This window comes from Cupressus sempervirens, chromosome 3, assembly GCF_028749045.1.
Source record: "Cupressus sempervirens isolate cs-2001-9-10 chromosome 3, ASM2874904v1, whole genome shotgun sequence".
Classification (NCBI taxonomy): domain Eukaryota; kingdom Viridiplantae; phylum Streptophyta; class Pinopsida; order Cupressales; family Cupressaceae; genus Cupressus; species Cupressus sempervirens.
In genome coordinates this window covers 732962393-732983455 of record NC_143120.1, presented here as the reverse complement: position 1 = coordinate 732983455, position 21063 = coordinate 732962393, and the positions used below count along the sequence as shown (strand labels likewise).

Sequence of the window (21063 nt, the reverse complement as noted above, 5' to 3'; positions counted from 1 at the left end):
ATTGAAATATACAAAAATTTTCAATCATATTTTTTTTTCCTCTCATGTGTTTTTTTTTAAATTTTATTTACTATTATTATTCATAAAGTTTTCATTTAAATCTTAATTCAAACTTGAGATTTTTTTCCTAAAATAAAGTAAAGTACGTGATTATTTTTAGAAAGTTTTTTTTAAAGAAACAAAAAACATATACTTTAAATATATATATTATAGTTAGTTTTTTAAGAAAATAGAATCTAGATTTAAATTTAAAATTTGAAATTAAAATTATTAAAATATTTTTCAAAAAATAAAAAAGGGGTTTAATTATTATTATTATTTTTCTCTCTCAAATATTTTTTTTTATTTTTTTATTTTTTTTCAAATTTATTTAGTGAAGAAGGTATTTTTTTCTCATCTTATAATAATGTCACCTTTAATTCCAGAAATCAAGTTAAATAACTCAAACTATTATGCTTGGAAAACTCATCTTTCGTTTATATTCTGTTTCAAGCATATTTTAGATGTTGCTACTGACCCTTTTGTAGTTCCCAGTACCTCGGCTACACAAGATGAAAAAAATGCATGGAATACTAAAAATGAGGAAGCCCTTAGCCTCATTGGTATATTTCTTAACCCAAATTTATATATTCTAATTTCTCATTGCACTGTTGCCCACGAAGCTTGGGATATTTTAAAGCAAACGTATGACAGACCATCTGAATCACGCAAGATTCAATTGCAAGACAATTTGGAAGACTTGAGGTATATTGATTTCAAATCTATGGATGAATTTTTACTTAAATTTGATTATATTAAAAGTCAACTAATTGGATTAGGTGTTACTCTCACTAATATTAGATTAGTTACCATTATTTTAAAGAAATGTCTTCCTAGACAATATCAACAATTTATCACTAATGTTCATTCTCAACTTGCTATTCCTACTTTGTCTACTCAATTAACTTATAGTAATTTTCAAAATTTGTTACATCAAGAGGAAGCTAAGTTGTTACAATTTGGTACTCTTAGATCTAATAAACATGTCTTTGTGTCTAAAAGTCAAAATCAGAATTTCAAATCTTCTAATAATGATTCTCCCAATACTCATAATAATAATAATCACAATAATCATAATTTTAATAATAATAATCCAAACACACATTGTAATAATACTCATCCTAATCAATCTAATAAAAAACCCCACTGTACTTATTGTGGGAAAGATGGTCATGTAACTAATAATTGATTTTTTTTTTTAAAGATAAGCAATCTATCAATAACAATAATCAAAACTCGCATCCATCTTGTCATGCTTTTATTGTTAGTTACAATGTTCCTAAAAATTTAGAATGGATTATTGATACTGGTGCATCTCAACATGTTACTTTTCATAAAGAAGTGTTTGATTCTTTAAAACCCAATCCTTCTAATATTCCAATTCAATTAGCTGATAATCATAGTTGCAAAGTTGAAGGATTTGGTAATGTTAGTATTCCAAATGGAAAATTACATGATGTCCTTTATGTTCCTGAGTTGAAATACAATCTTCTTTCTGTTGTAAAATTATGTCAAAATTGCAAAGTTGAGTTTCATAGGGACATGTGCTCTGTTATTGATCCTAACACTAATGAAGTTGTTGCTAATGCTAAGTTAAGTCATGATAACTTATTTAAATTTTTTAGGTTCACCTCTTCTAGACACTCTTTGCACAAAGATATTGCTTTTAATATGGAGCATGAAAGGCTTGCTCATTTGAAAAATGAGCATATCTCATCTAATATAGTTGAAATTTTACCTCCTATTTCTTCATCTAGGATTGCATATACAGGGTGCATGAGTGAAAACATGAAAAATACCAAAGGTTATCAAGCTTATAATCTTATTACTAACAAAGTGCACATAGCACAAAATGTTTGTCTTGCAGGAAATGGTGTACATGATTCTTCTAATGCTCAAAATGAACAATTTAGTGGAAGTAGAATTGTGTTAGTAGAAGACCAATCTTCTTCTCTAAACCCTACTCCTCATATATCTACCTTTATTTCTCCTCTTCTTCTGACAGTTGTAATGATAATGATGCATTTATAGATCATGGTAATAATGCTAATTTGATAATGGTAATAATGCTAATGTTGATACAAATGGTACATTCATACATCATGACTCTTCCTCTAGTGATAAATTTGTTAAGAGGAAAAATAAATGGTTTCAAAAAGTACTTAGTAAAAGACATCAATTTTTAGAATGGTTGGACTTTAACCTAGGAGGATTGATTACTGCAAATATGGTTTGATGTTAATGATCCTCATTTATCATCTTTGGCATTTTTCCTTAGTATGTTGCCTAGAAATTATGTTCTAAATATGATCTTAATTGTCTTTGCATGATTTCATACCATGGTATTTTAGGTATATTTGTTCGTGTATATATATGGGGGGCCACATATATATCCCGATAAATATACAATTTTTTGTGTATTTTGTGACTTGACAATTATGAGTGCATTTTTATATATTTTACATATGCAAAAAAAATCTCTTTGAGATTATGAGCTATTATAAACTATTGCTTTCAACATTTATCTTGTTCTATTGATTGGCACATAAGTGCAGTTTATACTTTTCTAGCATCATTCTATTGCCATATTGGCACTTTATGGTTTATACCATTTATTCTTGGAGTTTCCCTCCAATTTTAGTTAATTTGACCCATCTTGAAGGCATTTTACTCTTATTTGAAGGAAATCTATTGTTAATACTCATACTTCTCCCCGTTGATATCTTTGAAAACATGCCATATAATGTTATGTATACTTCATTGCTTAAATCATGAGTCATGCAGGTTATGGATTGATCACCCATTAACTTGCAGTAAAATGACTTATTAGTGGACTGTCTATATCCACGTAATTGAAGCATTGTTGATGTTGGATTCATTAGCTAGCCTTTTCTATGGCCCTTTCTTGAAAGTTTTGATAACATATTTTTTCTTTGCAGGATATGGTTTATCTTGATTTTTTTGTGTACCAAGTTATACTTATATTTACTCTATGAGAGTTTACTTATACATAAAAAGTTTCTAACTTGAATATAAGATGAAATTATCCTTGTGGATAGTTTCTTTTTTTCTTGTTTCTATGTTTCAGGTAATCCATCAAGGCACATACAAGACATCATTATTTGTTGTACAGATCCTATGCCACATGAATCCACTTGAAGATGTAACACACTTGAAGGACTATCCACTTCTCTTGGCTCTCCAACGATGTACCCATGATAATAAGAGACCTCTTGCACAATGAAGATATTTCAAAAAGAATCAAGTTGTAATATTGTAAATTGGGTTTGACACCCTTTCATAAAATCTCCTCAAGTAAAGATTAAAAGGGGATGTTAGAAGTAGTAATCTTTCCTTGGTTGTATTTATTTATTAAATGGGATAAATCAAGGTATCCCTTATGTATTTTATGCTTTAGTACACATGTGAAGGACATATTATTTTCTTGTCCTCTAGTCCACATGTGAGGATAACTCTTTTTTGTAATTCTTTTATTAAGGAAAGTAGTTTATTCCTCCTTAAGAGGATATTGACACTTTGCACACACTTATTATGAATGGTGGCATTCATAGAAATGGGAGTTACACATGCAACTCCTTTCTCATCTCTATAAAAGAGATGCCTCTCTCATTCTTCCACAACTACTTCTTCTACACATCATCTTAATGTTATTGTAATGAGCTATTTGCTCCACCTTCTCTCTCTCTCCCTTCTTAGGGCTTTTGTCTTCCATTCATAATATTACACAAGGGGTTTTCTTTACTTTCCCCTTTCAAAATCTCTTGTCTCCATTCTTGTTGATCCATTGGAAAACTCATTTGGTTTATGGTAATATTCTTCACATTAAGCTCTCTTGGATTATTTTATTAGTTTTCATTTTTTCTCGATTTCTTACATTGACCACCTTTGATGTCTATCATTCTGCAATTTCCCTTGTGTTTGCAAAAATTGAAGGGTTTTTTGATATGTATGGATGATAGTTTCCTTGCCTAAAATATAATGCTTCCATTGTTTGCAAGCTTGAACAATGGCATATAATTCCTTATCATAGGTGGGATACCTACATACTATATCAGAGAATGTTTCACTATGGTAGGCAACCGGATGTCCATGTTGCATGAGGACTGCTCCTAGGGCATATTCTAATGCACCAATTTGTATTTGAAAGGACTGTTGTAGATCAAGAAGAGATAAAATTAGTGCAAAGCATAACCTATGTTTTAACTCCTCATGAAATGCTTGTTGATGAGCACCTATCCATTTGAATTTTTCTTGCGTTCCTCCTTGCAATGACTAATTTAGAGGCCATGACAAATGTGAAAACCCAAGCACAAATATGCGATAAAAGTTAGCTAACCCCAAGAAGCTACACAACTCAGTGAGATTCCTTGGAGAAGGTCAGTCTTTAATTACTCATATCTTTTTAAGATCAACATGAACACCCTCACTATCAATAACATAGCCCAAATATTTAATACTCTGCATACCAAAATAGCACTTTTCCTTGTAAGCATAGAGTCCATGGTCTTGAAAGGTAGAAAATACTTGTTCCACATGTTGTAGATGCTCTTTCCAATTTTTGCTAAAGATGAGAATGTCATCTAGATACACCACTACAAAAGAATTAGTGAATGGCCTGAGTACATCATTCATCATACTAATAAATGTGGTTGGAGCATTTGTGAGGCCAAAAGGCATCACCAACCATTCAAACAATCCCTCCTTAGATTTAAAAGAAGTCTTTCGTACATCTGTTGGATCAATTGGCACTTGATGGTACCTTGATTTTAAATCAATTTTGGTGAAGAATTTTGCCCCTCTAAGTTGGTCCAATATATCCTCTATCTGAGGAATTGGATATGTATTTTTTACACTGATCTTATACAAAGTCTTGATGTTCTATCCTTTTTCTTTGCAAGTACAACTGGGCTACCGGAAGGAGATGCACTTGGGTGAATATGCCCTTTCTGAATCAACTCTTGTATCTACCTTTTGATCTCATCATTTTCTGACATAGATCTATATATTAGCTCATTAAGCAATGGTGTCCCTAGAATCAAATCGATAGAATGTCTAACTTGGCAGTGTGAGGGTACTCCTACTAGTAACTCAAAACACATTTTGATATTTTGTTAAAATTTGTTCCATTGACCTTAGTTGTTTTGTTGTGATGGACATGGTGGTATGGGAATTGCATACCATTTTTTCTTCTTCCTTAGGACGAATCATTAATAACATAAATGTACCAGTTTGGGCAATCAATCTTCTACATTGTTTTCCTCTAATCAAAGATGTAGAGTGAGTAGGACTACCTCTGGTATCCAATACTTTTGTGCACCCAATTTGATTATGACACTTTGTGGCCTAGATTAATACACCCCATGGCATTGATACATGTAAAGTTGTCCCAATAAAACATCACACACATCAAAAGGAGCTACATCGCAAATCACTTATCTTTGAATGGTTTTATGGAATATGAAATACAACATTACTTGTTTACTTGAATGTCTCACCCTTGGCTACCCAACCCATAGAATATGGTTGTGGGTGTGGTGTTGTCTTCAAATTTAGTCGTTTTACAATTTCAACAGATATCAAATTCTTTTGGCTACAACTATCAACAATAAAATGCAAAGCTTTTCCTCCTACCCACATTTGTGAATGAAATAATCTCTCTTCATCATCTTGAGCAAATACCTTTGCAGTGACCACTATGGCATATGGGCCATCCTTGACGATTTGTTCATCTTCGTTTTGTTTTCTATATCTGTCACCTCGTGTTGAACAATTTCTTCATGGGTTTCCATCATTAAATTCTTTATAGTTCTACAAACTTTAGTGGTATGAGAGGAACTTTTGTGGACTTTACACCACATACCTTATTCTTGGCCTATTTTCTTCACACCCCATGTTGTCTTTGCTAGTTAATTTGGAAATGGCTCCTTGGCTATTTGTTTCCCTATAGGTTTATTATCTTCACCTTTCCATTTCTTGCTCATTGGACTTTCCCTCTTCCCTTTATGTTTGAACTTCTCAATTTTTTATGCATATTTGAAAGCACTAGACAGTGTCTCTATATTCGAGAAATCCATTTCAATTTGGATGTATCTTTGAAGGTGACTCTTATACTTCAAAACTTGATTTTTTTTGAGTCGTTGATACCAAGCTTCGCAAAAAGAGAATGAAATATGCTAGTATACTCCTAAACTGATCGGTCCTCCTATCGGAGTAATTGCCATCATATATATTTTCATAGGTATCTTCAAGGTAATATTCTTGTTTTATGTGCTCCACAAAATCTTCCCATGTGGGTGTACTATCCAATAATACAAAAAAATCATTGTAATGGGCACCTTGGAATGCCCAAAAACTAAACCAACTACCGAAATAGATTTCTTATGCAAACTGAAGATTGAATCAATGCTGAAATTATATTAGTTCTCAAAATGATGAAATCAAGTACAAAACAATGTATTCCAAAGGCCAAACCCCAAGGGAATGACGTCTAGAATGTTATAAGAGAGGATGAATGTCCCCTATTGCCAAGAAAGTTATGTGATTCACACATCCAAGCTCTTATCATATGTCATTCACAAAAATTCGATAATTCTCACCCCTATTTATCCTTTTCCTTCACCCTTCTAGAAGGAACTAAAACATTAATTAATTGCAAGTGCTAGAAGCTTCCCCCTTCCAATAATTAATGCACTCTTTAGAAACTCCTCCCTTGCAATACAATAATTAATTGTGCTTCTAAAAAATTAAATTACTAGAGGTTTCCACCTTTCCAATAATTAATACACACTCTAGAAGCTTCTCCCTTGTAATACAACAATTAATTAAATTAATTAAATATAGCCACCTTTTAATTTTTAATTTTTAATTTATTTAATGACTTTATAAGAAATTAATTTAATTTCCTCTTATGCTCCTCTTAGATTTTGGAGAATGTGAAGGCTAAAAGATGGAATCATTATAGACCGCACTCCTTGAAATTGCTTGTCCTCGAGCAATCTTAGTCATGTTTGTTGTAGCACTTCCTCACTCTCCCAAGTAGCATCTTCCTCTGGCAGATACCTCCATTTGACTAAATATTCTTTAATCAACCTGTTTCACAGAGTCCTTTCCCTAGTATCCAAAATAGCCTCAGGAATTAATATGAGCTTTCCCTCCTCATCTAATGGTGGTAATTATGTTGAAGGCACAACTCTTTGACCGATGGCTTTCTTAAGCCTTAACACATGAAACACATTATGCACCCAACTACCCACTGGAAGCTCAATTTCATAAGCAACCTCGCCCACCTTGCGAATCACTTTGTAGGGACCATAAAACTTAGGCTTCAACTTCTCTGCTCTGCTTTTCTTGAGTGATGACTATTTATATGGTTGTAGCCTCAGATAAACCATATTCCCAACCTCAAAACTACTCTCTATCTAGTGCTAGTTAGCATACAATTTTCGCTCATTTTGGGCTTATTGTATATTCTCCTTGAGCACCCTCAAAATATCTTGACCATCCTACAAGAAGTGTTTTGCTTTGGGCACTCTGCTATCCCCCAAAACCAAATCCATGAAACTATGTGCTTCATAACCATACAGTGCCATGAATGGAGTCATCTTGATGGACATATGATAAGTGGTTAACAGTACTCTCCCATATGTAGCCATTTGACCCAAGCCCTCTGTTGTGCAGTCACATAGTTGCTCAGATATCCTTCCACCCATTTATTCACAATCTCTATCTACCCATCTATGTATGGATGATAACTAGTGCTAGGTGTAAGATCTGTACCACACAACCTAAATAGTTCCTGCCAAAAAGTACTCATGAATTTACTATCCTAATCACTGACAATGAAACTAGGTAGCCCATGTAACTTGAATATCTCTCTAAAGAAAAGATCGGCCGCCTGTGCTACTATGTAAGTGGATGGAATAGCAAAAAAGTGAGCAAACTTCGTCAGCCAGTCAACTATCACATAGATGCAATCTTTCCCTTGTACTCGTGGTAACCCAGTGATGAAGTCCATAGAAATAATTTCTCATTTCCTATCCAGAGGTTGTAACAACCCTGTAGGATATATGTGTTCTCCCTTATTTTGTTGGCAAATTGCACACTCCTTGACATGCTTCTGAACATCATCCTTGAGCCCTTTCCATGTGAACCGCTCACGGATCTGCTTGTAGGTCTTAAAGACCCCTGGATGTCTAGCTATAGGTGCATCGTGAAATGCCTTCAGTATTACCTCCCTAAATTGTGATGAAGGAATCAAATATATCCTACCCTGAAACTCTATCAATCTGTCCATCACCACGTAATGATCATCATGTATGGTGCCTACAATTACTCCAGAAGCCCAAGTGTCCCTCGCATACTCTTCTATGATCTTATTTCTCCAATCTCCTGTAATCTCAGCTAGAGCACAAATATGAGGTCTCCTAGATAAAGCATCTACCACCACATTCTTCCTACCTTTAACAAACTCAATGTCAAAGTCATAGGCCTGTAACTTCATAATCCACTTCTGTTGTCTATCATTCAAATCATGTTGGCTCGCAAAGTATTTGATGATGTTGTGATTGGTTTTGATAACAAACTTTCCCCCAACTAGGTAGGACCGAAACTTAGCCCATGCATGCATTATAGCCAACATCTCCCGATCATAGATGGAATAGCTCCTCTCCACTCCACGGAGCTTCCTATTCTCAAAAATAATGGGATGCTTCTCTTGCATCAAGACCGCCCCAATCCCATCTCCTGACGCATCACAATGAAGCTCAAATGGCTTTGCGAAATCTAGTAGAGCCAGTATTGGACATGATGACATCACCTTCTTGAAATAATTGAAGCTTCTCTGAGTTTCCTCTGTCCACATGAAGGCCCCTTTCTTGGTAAGGTCTATCAAGGGTACAGCAATCTATGAAAATCTTTTAACAAATCTCCTATAAAATTTGCAAAGACCAAGGAATCCCTTAAGCTATGTAAGATTTGTAGGAGTAGGCCAATCAACAATAGCCCTAATCTTCTCAAGATCTACCCAAACTCCATTTGCACTGATGATATGCCCAAGGTATAGTAGCTCAGTCATCCCAAACTCGCACTTAGATTCCTTGGCATATAGTGACTCTTTCTCCAAAGTGGATAGCACCATCTCAAGATGTTGTAAATGCTCCTCCCAAGTCTTACTAAAAACTAAAATGTCATCAAAGAAAATCAAGACAAATCTCCTAAGTTGCTCCCTAAATACATGATTCATGCAACTCTGGAACGTAGCAGGGGCATTGGTTAGCCCAAATGGCATAACCAAAAACTCGAAGTGGCCATAGTGACACCGAAAAGTTGTCTTCTCAATGTCCTCTTCCCTCATCCTGATCTGATGATACCCTGACCATAGATCAATCTTTGTAAAAAAGCATACACCATGTAACTCATCAATCAGCTCATCTATTCGTGGGATGGGATATATGTTCTTAATGGTCTTCTTATTTAATACCCTGCAATCGATGCACATGCGCATTGTCCCATCCTTCTTCTTTACCAACACTACTGTTGAAGCAAAGGGGCTCTTACTAGGCCTAATATGCCCTATTTCCAACAACTCCTTAATTGCCTTCTCTATCTCATCCTTATGTTTCTTAGGATGACGAGAGGGAGTAATCATGACTGGTTTTGCTCCCTCCTCAAGCTCAATAACATGCTATATCCCCCTGTCAGGAGGAACCTGATGCAGAATCTTGCCAAATACCTTAGTGTCTGTCAAGTATCTCCTGGATATCTGGTGGATGACTCTTCACCTGTGGCTCTTGTGAAGTTGGCATAGTGAGACATTCTACTGCCCACTCTATGTTATTATGTCGAAAAAGTCTCTGCATTCTCCTCAGGGAAACTACTCTGCAACTCCCATCTGAATGTCCCCTAAGTACAATAGTTCTTTCCTCATGCTGAAACTTCATCTCCAATTTTGCTAAGTTAAGTGTGAACTCTACTAGCAAAGCCATCCATACCATGCAGAGGATGACATCATAGTCTCCCATGTCTACCACATAGAACTCATAGCCATCTCCAAACTTGATGTGAAGATTAGATATCTTCTAAGTGCATAATAGTTTGTCACTATTACCTACCATAACTCTAAATCCAGCGTGCTCCTCATTCTGTAGACCTCTCATGGCTACCAATTGTGCATCTATAAAATTATATGTAGCCCCAGTGTCTATGAGTGAGATCACTTTCTACCCTTGGATAGTACCTCTGACCTTAAATGTGATTGCCTTCGAAGCCCCCGTTAATCATGCTAATGACTTCTCATCCTCGGGAATGATGCTCTCCTCTATAGTGCTATCCTCATCTGAATCAGAGTGTTGATCCTCCCTCTTTGACTATGACTCTTCTGCTGAGAAATACTCCATTGGATTTGCCTTAGCCTTGAGAGGACACTTATGAGATAAATCCCAAGGCTCTCTACAATGAAAACACAACTTCTTCTTTCTTAAATCATTCAAGGTGTCATTATCCAACTTACCTCTTTTTGGCTAAGCATCCTTATTAAAAGTTTTTTTTGTCCTTCTCCTTGTCCTTTTTCATATAAGAATCCCTATGCTGAAATCTACTCCTTAATGAAGAAGGTGCTAAGTCACGGACCTTTTTGGTGGCCTCCTGCAACGTAGTTGGGTCATGCCCCTTGACCCAACCTCGCAAGGGTTCTAAGAGTCCATCCATAAACAACACTACTAACCTCCTCTCTAAAATATCTGTGACCAACATAGCTAACCTCTGAAACTCACTGATATACGTCTCAACTGATCCCCACTGCTTGAGTTGTGCCATCTCCTTAAACTGTAATTCAAGATCCCTGGTATCAAATCTCTCTATGCGCTTCTTAGTGAACTCCTTGTAAGATGTGATTTGATTATGTCCCAAGCTTACCATGCCATGGTGTCACCACTCATGTGCCAGTCCATTCGAGTGAATAGCTGCATACTTTATAGCCTCCTCTTCAGACATAGGATTCAGCTGCAAGTATGTATCCATCTTCTGCACCCAAGCTCATGCGGTCATCTTCCCTAAAGCATCATAATAAGGTAAAGAAAGTTTCCCAACTTTCTTTCTCAACTCAAGGTTTTGACTTCGTCCTCCTGATCTGGGCATGTGTCTCATCCTCAAGTCCAAGTAATCTTTGAGAGAAATGTCTACCTAAAACTCTGGTCCACTTGCCTCCCAATCTCTCCTGAACTAATCTTGTAACTCCATAATTTGTGGTTCATTAACTGGTTGAACTGGATCTCTGGGTGGAAAGGTGGGTAGAAGAGGTCTTGAGCTGGGTGTGCAAGTCTAAAGTTATTAGCCTCATTCCCATTGTTGTCATGTCCATTATTACCATTAATGTTACCTCGACCTCCATTATTATTGCCTCTAGTATTGTTGTTTCCATTGTTGGCATCACCTAGATTAATATCGATGCCCATTTGTCTAGCTATAAGCTGCAACATCATATCCATTCGCCTATTCTAATCATGTTGCATACGTTGCCCCTCCTCTAATGTATCCAATAACCAGAACATTACATTTGCCTGATCTGGATCGGTATTCCTATCATCTTGGTCACCCATACTACTGTCTTGTTCAAAGAATATCTCCTCTGTGTCTATATGATTGGATTGTATGTCCCTCTGCACAGATGAACTACCTTGTTCATTCTGCAAGTCTGAGCTCCTACTTTGTCTTGCTCTTGTATTGCAAAAATTATAAAGCCCTTGTTGCATGCTCAAACATAGATGTTGAAGATCTGCACAGGATTTCAGGACTTATAGCTTTGACACCACTGTAATGGGCACCCTGGAATGCCCAAAAACTAAACCAACTGCCGAAATAGATTTTTTATGCACACTGAAGATTGAATCAATGCTGAAATTATATTAGTTCTCAAAATGATGAAATCAAGTACAAAACAATGTATTCCAAAGGCCAAACCCCAAGGGAATGACGTTTATAAACGTCCCCTATTGCCAAGAAAGATATGTGATTCACACATCCAAGCTCTTATCAAATGTCATTCACAAAAATCCAATGCTCAACAATGAGACTCTCACCCCTATTTATCCTTTTCCTTCACCCTTCTAGAAGGAACTAAAACATTAATTAATTGCAAGTGCTAGAAGCTTCCCCCTTCCAATAATTAATGCACTCTCTAGAAACTCCTCCCTTGCAATACAATAATTAATTGTGCTTCTAGAAAATTAAATTACTAGAGGTTTCCACCTTTCCAATAATTGATACACTCTAGAAGCTTCTCCCTTGTAATACAATAATTAATTAAATTAATTAAATATAAAGTCACCTTTTGATTTTTAGTGTATTTAATGACTTTATAAGAAATTAATTTAACTACTAAAGTGGGGACATTACATCCATGCTCATCTTGTGCTACTTGGGCTTCATTGGTCTCTACATAAACTTCCCATGCCAACTTCACATGATTATCAACTTTGAGGAGGGCGGAGGTGATTTTTTCAATATCTCAAAAATTATTTACAAAAGTACCTCTCCAATTTTGACAACCAATCGTCAACAGTGTTTGCATCAATTTTCCCTTGAAAAGTTGGGATATCAAAATTTACCTGTACTTAAGTGGAGTTTGCTTGCGAAACGTTGAACTCCTTGGATTGGCCTGTAGCTCTGGTTTTCCCAAAATTTGTGAAAATTGCTTCATTATTTCTTCATGTGTATTCCATGCATCTTCCACTAGTGTTTTGAAGGATTCTTCCATCCCGTCAACCTATTGTTTTGCCATCTACAACTGTACGTGTCTCAAAGGAAGATAGTCTGAAGGATCTCTTGTAGCCAATCCCAACCTTTGGTAAGCTAATCGTGTATGATGGGACATACAAGAGCAAACTAGACTCTGATACCACTAATCTGAATTATGATTCCTAATTACAACACCTGGTGTGATACTTGCGGTATTGTTAATTCTAATGTGAATAAAACGATTTCTAGACTACAGATTATGCAAGCCAAAAAGTGGTTCCTTTCATTCAACATTTAAGTTTATACAAGGTATGATGAATCTGAAGGGCTACCAACATTCCTTCAAAAAGAAACGAACAGTCCACATAATGTTTATTACAAAATAAAATATCAAAACTATGAAAAATATTAAAATTTTATTTTTTAATTTTAAGTCTAATTGTAAAAGTCATAACTTTCAATACATAACTCGAAAATGTACACCACTTATACTGTTGGAAAGATAATCCAATTATCTATCTCCACTTTCAATAGCCAAGCTTGTTGGATGCTTTCAACGCCTAGAAATACCCTGAAGGCCTCTGAAAATGCAAATTACCGAAACATAGAAAATATCGAAAAAATTCAAGTTTCGACATTTTCCCATTTCTACTTCTGCCAGCGTCCTCTGGATTATCATGGACCATGTTCTAATTATGTTCTCTTCTAAAAGAGTGAGATGTCTTAAATGTAAGGCTCAATAACTATTTCTAATAAAACAAATTCTACATAGTAAATGGGCACATAAGCTACTATATATATATATCCTAAAATGAGACCAAGGAATAAGCCATCTTCAACACCTTGAAATCGACAGGGGAATCTTGGGAGAAGCTAAGCGCACGGCTTAATTGATTCTAGCTCTTAGCACAACATAGGTAATCCCTAATAGGTCAATCGTCAGTTTGTAGATGGTGCAAAGTGAGGTCGTTGGGCATGATGCAATATGATACTTGCGAGTTTTAAATTTTGAAATAGACGAGCTTATACTACCACTGGACATGCACTTTGCAAGGACTGCCTAGGATGTTGAGGATATTTTCATAAGCATAAAAATTGTGTTGTCGGGTACTCTCACAATTGAAGGACGCTAGGAAATAGCCTCACACCTCACGTGCTATCACAAACATCCAACATGGCAAGATGAAACAGCTCATGTGCTCCCAACAATTGATTTCTCTTTTTTAACATACACCCAAGAGCACACCTTACAACACTTGCCAAGAAGCCACACAAACAAAATTAAACACTAGGAGAGGTGGTCAGCCCCGCTGCAAGATAACATGTACAAGAATAGTACCTCTGATATTATGAGACCAATGGTGGTGCTCAACAATGCAGGCACACTAAAGCTTCAACTCTTGCTCAACCATGCACCAGGAAACCACAATTCTCATGGAAGCACCAAGCTGCAGGCTACCAAAAAAGTTCATTACAGGTTTCACAAAAAAGATCCCATATATCTGCAAACGAAGCACATTTTGAAGTAATACTTTTACTAAATTCCGTATGGTGGAAAGTTAAATTGTTGCAGTCCTCATTTTTCAATAATAACCATGGGTAATTTTAGCTAGAAAATTGGTTGACTGGTATTTTAACGTGTTGGTGAATAAATATCAGTATGTGATAATCGCAAATCTAATTATTTTCGTAGGCAAAAGCTTCTGTAAAGGAACGTGAACTCGCCCTCAATCAAGAATCAAAACAAAACATCAGAAAGACAAACTACAAATCACTGCCCAAAGCATCTCCTTACATGAATGAATTTTCTGCAATAAACCTCAGTTATTCAGTTATTCCTCCTCTTTGATTTAGTCACGAAAGCCCAAAATCAATTTGTTTTGAATGAAGGTATACTTTCAGATGTTTTATCTCCAAGGTAATTGTTCTCAAAACAGAACCTGGTTGATGAATTCTTAAAACCTAAGTCACAAGGTTCAAATTCAAATTCAAGTTCGTAAATCATAAAATTTGAATGGTATTCAGCAAGGGTGAAAATTCGGCTAAAAAATCAACATTAGATTGTAGTTATATATATTTATGTATTTTTAAATATTAGTAATATATCCACAAAATTGTCAAAATAGCTAAAAATTGCTAAATAATTTAATTAAATAACTCAATATCAGTTTAAAATTAAATACTATTATATTAAATAACAGTATTATATTAAAATCATAAAATTTGGATAAAGTTTGGAAAGAGTGAAAATTCGTTGAAATCCGAATCTCATGGATGAAATTTGACGAATCCTATGACTTAGCTTAAAACTATATATAAGGTTTTAATGAAATTTCCATTTCCACGACCTTTATGTAAGTTTCCACTTGCTACTCAACCCAACAAGTCATTACTTCTATTTTATTAGAGCATGGACTGCATGTTAGTAATGTAATGAGAATCAATCCAAGACATACAAACTCGGAGTGCAACTGAAGTCTTCTGATTTACAAATAAAGAAAAGTGTGCATTCTGCATTGACTTTCAGTTAACCTATTTTTTCAAAAATACAAAATGCATACAACAAACATTAAAAGACTATTTATTAAACAATAAGCGAGACAAAATCTCATACATGGGTACAACAATGTGCTCTCTGAATCATCCATTGACTGCATAAAAACACATTTGAAAGTTTTTGCAGTCAATGAAAATACTAAAATGATTTCTTAACAAAACTATCCTCAAATTTCCCATGGACAAGCCGCATAAACAAAATTTGTATCTGACTATAATTTGACGCCCACTTATTCATTTCCTTTCCTTCGCTTAGAGGACCACCCACTATTAGCAATGTCATTGTCGTCAACAAATTGTGATGCAACCCGAGCTCTCAGCTCACTAAGACTCTCACCTTCTCGTGCTTGCTCCAGAACCTATTGATACGGTATGGGGAAATTATTGAATTGGCATATCAAACTTACAAATGTGTATATTACTCTAAACACGTCAACTTTCAATTTGAACTATAAAATATCATGAATGCATACCAAATGACGGCCATACAAATGTGAACTGGAAAGTGCATTGAATGCATTCTCAGCCTCCTGTTTTGTGATGAACTCAATAAACGCGAAACCCCTGTGACTTCCATCAACCTTTTTTGGCAGCCGTAAATTTTTAATCTATAAAACAAATAGACAAAATAAGTAGCATTCTACAATGGTTAAAATAAATATCAGCATTAATCACATATTTTAAGTCTTGCATCCAACTTGTATATTAATTTAGGTAAGTAAAAATTTCATTTAATTCAAAAAAAACTGTGCACTAAATTTGCTTCACATCGTATTTTAGACAAGACATTTATGCTATTTGGGATGAACGTGGAAAACTTCCATCCGAGAAAACTCTCTGATTTAGCATTCAGTTATGTTTTATTAAAATTTCTTTACAACTATAGCCACTTGAAATACCACAAATCATTTGTCAAGTGACATTAGTGGTTTCCATTCTTTTTGGGAATACACTCAAGCTTTATGAGACTTGCTTAATTTACCACTTTCTCATCTCCAAATATGCCGAATCTATGTTTTGAGATCTTTTGAACAAAGAAAAAATAAGAAAAGTACCTGCCCAAAGGGACTGAAGAGTTGTCTCAAATCTTTCTTTGTTGCTTCAAAGGCAACATTTCTGACAATAATCTTTGTTGAACTCTTGTTCTTGTCCACGTTCTTTTGATGCATTGTTTTTACTTCTCTTTTATGGTGGCTAATTTGAAGAGAAAGGGCATGTCCATCAAGTACAGTTCCCTGCTACGAATCAATGTGAAAGATTATGATTAAATTTATCAACTAAAATTAATTTCTGGACGATAACTACATCAACACATTTACATTATGTTTAGCAGATATAAGTTATAACCATTAGTACTAGAAAAGCATATGCTTCAATTAGTACTAGCAGTAGGGTAGGGTGAAAGTACACAACCTGCAATAGCTTGCAAATATTTCTTGTGGTTTCAGCTGTGTCAAATTCAATAAAACAAAACCCCATGTTCTCTTTTTTGGGAGGATCACCTTTCATCTGCAAGTAAAAGTTTTAAGCATTAAAACCTTAATTAAAGAAGAGACTGGTAGATTTAACAGATGTAGTGATTGCTTTTTAATAAAGCACTACATATTACCGTCACTTTTCGTAGTTGTCCATTCTCTAAATGCTGCTCAAAGTGCTTTTGCAAGGCTACTTTTGTAGTTTTGAAGTTGAGATTTTTAACAAAAATAGATCTAGACACCTGCAATAATCAGGCATTACAATTTGTGAACACAGGTTTGTATATGCTGGCACCTCAAAGAAGTAATATGATCAGAAGTTCAGAAAACATTGGAAAAAGCCTCAATTTAAGTTTCCACACTCATAAGGCACAGAGGACATTGAATTTATCGATTCAAGCAGCCATCCCAGATAATGAACAAAACCTAAACCTATAATTGCAGAAGTCTTCAATTAGACTTTCATGGCAATAAAATGAAAAAAAGTATATGTATTCATCTGTTACATAAGTTAATCCAACATCGACAGTCTATATTTGACTAGTCACACATTGCACAAACTTGAGGAACAAAATAATTATATGGAATTCTGATCAAGTAAACATCAGTAAGAACCTCAACTTAAAAACCATTAACACAGTCATAGTAATCAGATTGATGCCAATACAGGAAATAAAGTTCCATCATAAATGAAGTTCCAGCAATCAAATCCAATACAAGACTCTTGAAGCAGTAGCAACGCAAAGTATTTTGAATTCTTAAGCAGGCTACTTGATGGATTCTATCTGGTTCACATTCCCAAGATACCAATTCATCAGCATACAAGCCCAGATCCAAGATTAAATTGAACCCGAACCAAGTACTAGGTCAATTTGCCAATGGGGGCCATCCAAGGTCTTTCAAAAAGGACTGGATTTATCTACAAGAAGCCAAGGTGAAGCCACAAGAAAACGAAATCCTGTTTGCTAATTTATTTATTTTCTCTTTTCTTAATTTTTAATTTGACTAAGAAATAAAGGAAGTGAGCCCTGACTAAAAACGTAGTTTAAACCATTTGAAACACCAACAAACTCATTTGACATCATTTTAAATGCAAACTACAAAATCCAATCATCTTTCTTGTCCTCATACAAATAGAGCTAAATTATTTATCATAGGAAGTACCAACATGATATTACTATGCTCCCCCAAGTTTCCAGAACGGGGACAGCAGGGGACGGTGGGACAGATTTCTGAGATGGCAAAATAATTTGCCGATTTTGGAGACTGGGGGACAGCAAACAAGGACAGCTATATAAATATAGGGAAAATTTAAAATATATAGAGAAATTTGCATATATACATTACATTCATATAAAGACATGGATAAACCATGCAATTTAAACATCATAAAACCTTAACCTACAACATTTCAATAATCAAACTCAACACTCAATATGCTATGCATTCATAATTTGGAATTATTGTCAATGTGCATGTAATATTAAAATAATAATATAAAATTTTGAAATATGCCCAAGAACATTATTAGAATTCATTTCCAATAGCAACAAGAACAATAAACCACCTTCCAACTTGAAACACGCTACTATCATTTAATTCTGAAATTATACTTCCAATTCATTGGAAGTGGACTGATATTTATATGAAAAGATCATCTATATAGTTCTGATCATGATATAGGTTTGTTACATTAAGACAGTATCTTGATGCAGCTTCCAATATTCACCATATCTTCCACAAAGGACCAAGATCAACCCAAGACCAACCAAGCACTGATGTATTGCCAAAAAAATGACATAAAGATGCATTTTCTAGGTCTATAATGCACTTTCCAGACTTTCCCAGCACCTTGCAAACAGTCTCCTATATAATTCTCTGTGTAGCATGACTGTAACAGCAATATTAATTCAATGATTCTTAGCGTAATGATGTCGAATACTAATCAGAGGACCCCAAATAGAAGGAATTAGCTACCGAACAGTAATAAGCACATTCAGGTGAACTTGGAAAGAGGGGCCCACTTTAAAATTAAAAAAGAAAATGTTTTATAAAAGAAAAATATTTTACTAGTGTTGATGGTGTCTATAAAATCGGGGACACCCATCCGTCCTAAGGACTTCAAAGGCGTCCTGAGTTCGTCCCCAACTGTAACATCCCCAATAAAATTTCCCAAAATCCCCAAGTTTCCAGGATGTTTCCTGGGAATTTTCAGAAAGGGACGGGGTGGGGACGTCCCGAAGTACATGAAACGTTTCCAGTATGGGGAAGGGGGCTTTTAGGCCGGAGACGCGTCACTAGGTAACACAGGATTGTTGGGCATATGAAAGGGCCCATTCACTACCAAGGAGATTGTAGAGGAAGATTCTTGGACAAGAAGTATGCTCTTTTATTTTTTCCTTTCTTCTCTAACAAATGATCTCTTGTTCTATTTTTACAGCTCAATTTTGAACTTGTTGCCATAGAGATTACAATGGCTATATGACAAACCCAAACCCACAATGGTGTAAGTATGGTAACATTATACAATAGATTATAGAATCTGGGTGTGATGTGCCCTTCTCAGACCTAGTCAACTATTGTTTCCCTTTAGCCTATTCTTCGGTTCCCATAGGCTAATTGGTGGTAGTTAGGTGACTCCAACACTCTTAGAGTACTCAACTATAGTTTTCTTGGCTTCCAACAACAATACGATAAGATAAATTTATTAATGTCCAACAAATGCCCACAAAAGGGTCAAAGGGACTGCCAACACAAAGCAAGGAGCCAGCCCAAAGTAAGGACACCAAATGGTGCCCAAAGAAAGAAAAGCAATAACATGAACAAACCAGCAAACAACAACAAAGAGAAAAAGAAGGATAAGGAGGCCCAACATGGAGACCCCAAAAACCCACAACACAACTAAGCAACAGAGAACCCCAAAACAAAATGGTGAGTAGGAGGGCTGAACTACCACCAAAGCTTCTTGGAAGAGGAAGAGAACCACTGCTGGAAAACCACCTCTGGCGTTTCACAGATCTAGAATGGCTAGAAGGGAAACCAAGCTAGCATGTCGTACCACATGTTGAATGAAGCCTAGAGGAAAAGGAGTTGACAAACTGACTGTATTGTGATTTAGTAGCGTGTTGATGTTAGAGTGAGTGGGCTCTAAAGCCTAATGACCTCCTGAAGATATACAGAAGCACATCTCTAGTCTGTCAACCTGAAAAAGATGGAGAGAAACTTAACCTCCCTAGAGAGGCAATAAAATCTCCCTCATATCTCATTGTAGATAGGACAACGAAAGATTAAGTGATCCTCATTCTCAACTTACCCAATGTTGCATGATTAGCAAATCTTGTTCTCTTTGACTAGTTTATGATCAAACTCAATGTGGAGCCGATGAGAGCGCACTTAAACAAAATAGAGGGTGTAATGGAATAAGTAGGAGGACCATGAGTTTCCCCTTCATCTCTAATGACATCTTAGTGTGAAGACCCCTTTGGGGATTAACCTAAGCAATGTGGATGAACTCCCTATAAATATCTAATCTTGTGTGCTTGTTCAACTTTTGTTTGGACAAGAGGAGGTGGTGAGGACCATCAAGGGAATACTAAAAGGGAGGGAGACGATTATTTCAATCCTAATGGACCCAAGAAGGGTTGAAGCCTCAACAAACAACCCACAAGTTTGTCTCGAAGAGACTGAGGTAGCAATAGACTTAGAGGAACAATTTACAAGATAGAAGTACCTATGGTGCCCCTCGCAAGAGTACACAAAACCATAAAGGAGATGCAAGAACCAAACAAGATAAAATATGGCCCCAAGATCAAACTTTGCAAGGATGATAATGTTCATTGCTTACACCTAATGATGCACTCAAGAAGAAGAGATTGAACCCACTTGATGGAAGCTCAATCAAAATCCAATAGAGGAGGTCCCGCAAACCACAAAATCACAAAGAATTGTAGGTCTGATCAAAGTATCTAGAAGGGTAATCCTGGACATATTATCCTAGAAATGGTGCAATAGTGCTCTCTCAAGAAAGGAAAATGAACAATACCCCTTGTTGATGCACAGCTCGAGGCGGACCTCAAGCTAAAGTAGGGACCAAAGAACTTAACCCACAAGTATGTATAAGAAGAAGTCTCCACCTCCACCTCCCTAAAGAAAAAGTGAAGGTGGGAAGTCTTATGACAATTGAAAACCTTAACCTTTGTTTTCTCCAAATTAACAGTCAATTGTTGTAAGTCATAAATCC

At 35.6% G+C, this 21063-nt stretch overlaps 1 protein-coding gene across 3 annotated transcripts in view; it reads right to left on the bottom strand.

Moving 5' to 3' along the window:
* Positions 1-15350: 15350 nt before the first annotated feature.
* LOC149568860 (nucleotide/nucleic acid binding protein) overlaps positions 15351-21063 on the bottom strand; it is a 146330-nt gene continuing 140617 nt past the window's right edge. For all 3 annotated transcript variants that reach the window (XM_089821740.1, XM_089821741.1, XM_089821742.1), the window contains 5 exons: positions 16958-17065; positions 16762-16857; positions 16404-16583; positions 15822-15956; positions 15351-15707 (listed from right to left, as the gene is read on the bottom strand). In XM_089821740.1, coding sequence (XP_089677866.1) covers positions 15579-15707; positions 15822-15956; positions 16404-16583; positions 16762-16857; positions 16958-17065 — 648 coding nt within the window. In that variant the 3' untranslated portion in view covers positions 15351-15578. The remainder of the gene's footprint in view (positions 15708-15821; positions 15957-16403; positions 16584-16761; positions 16858-16957; positions 17066-21063) is intronic.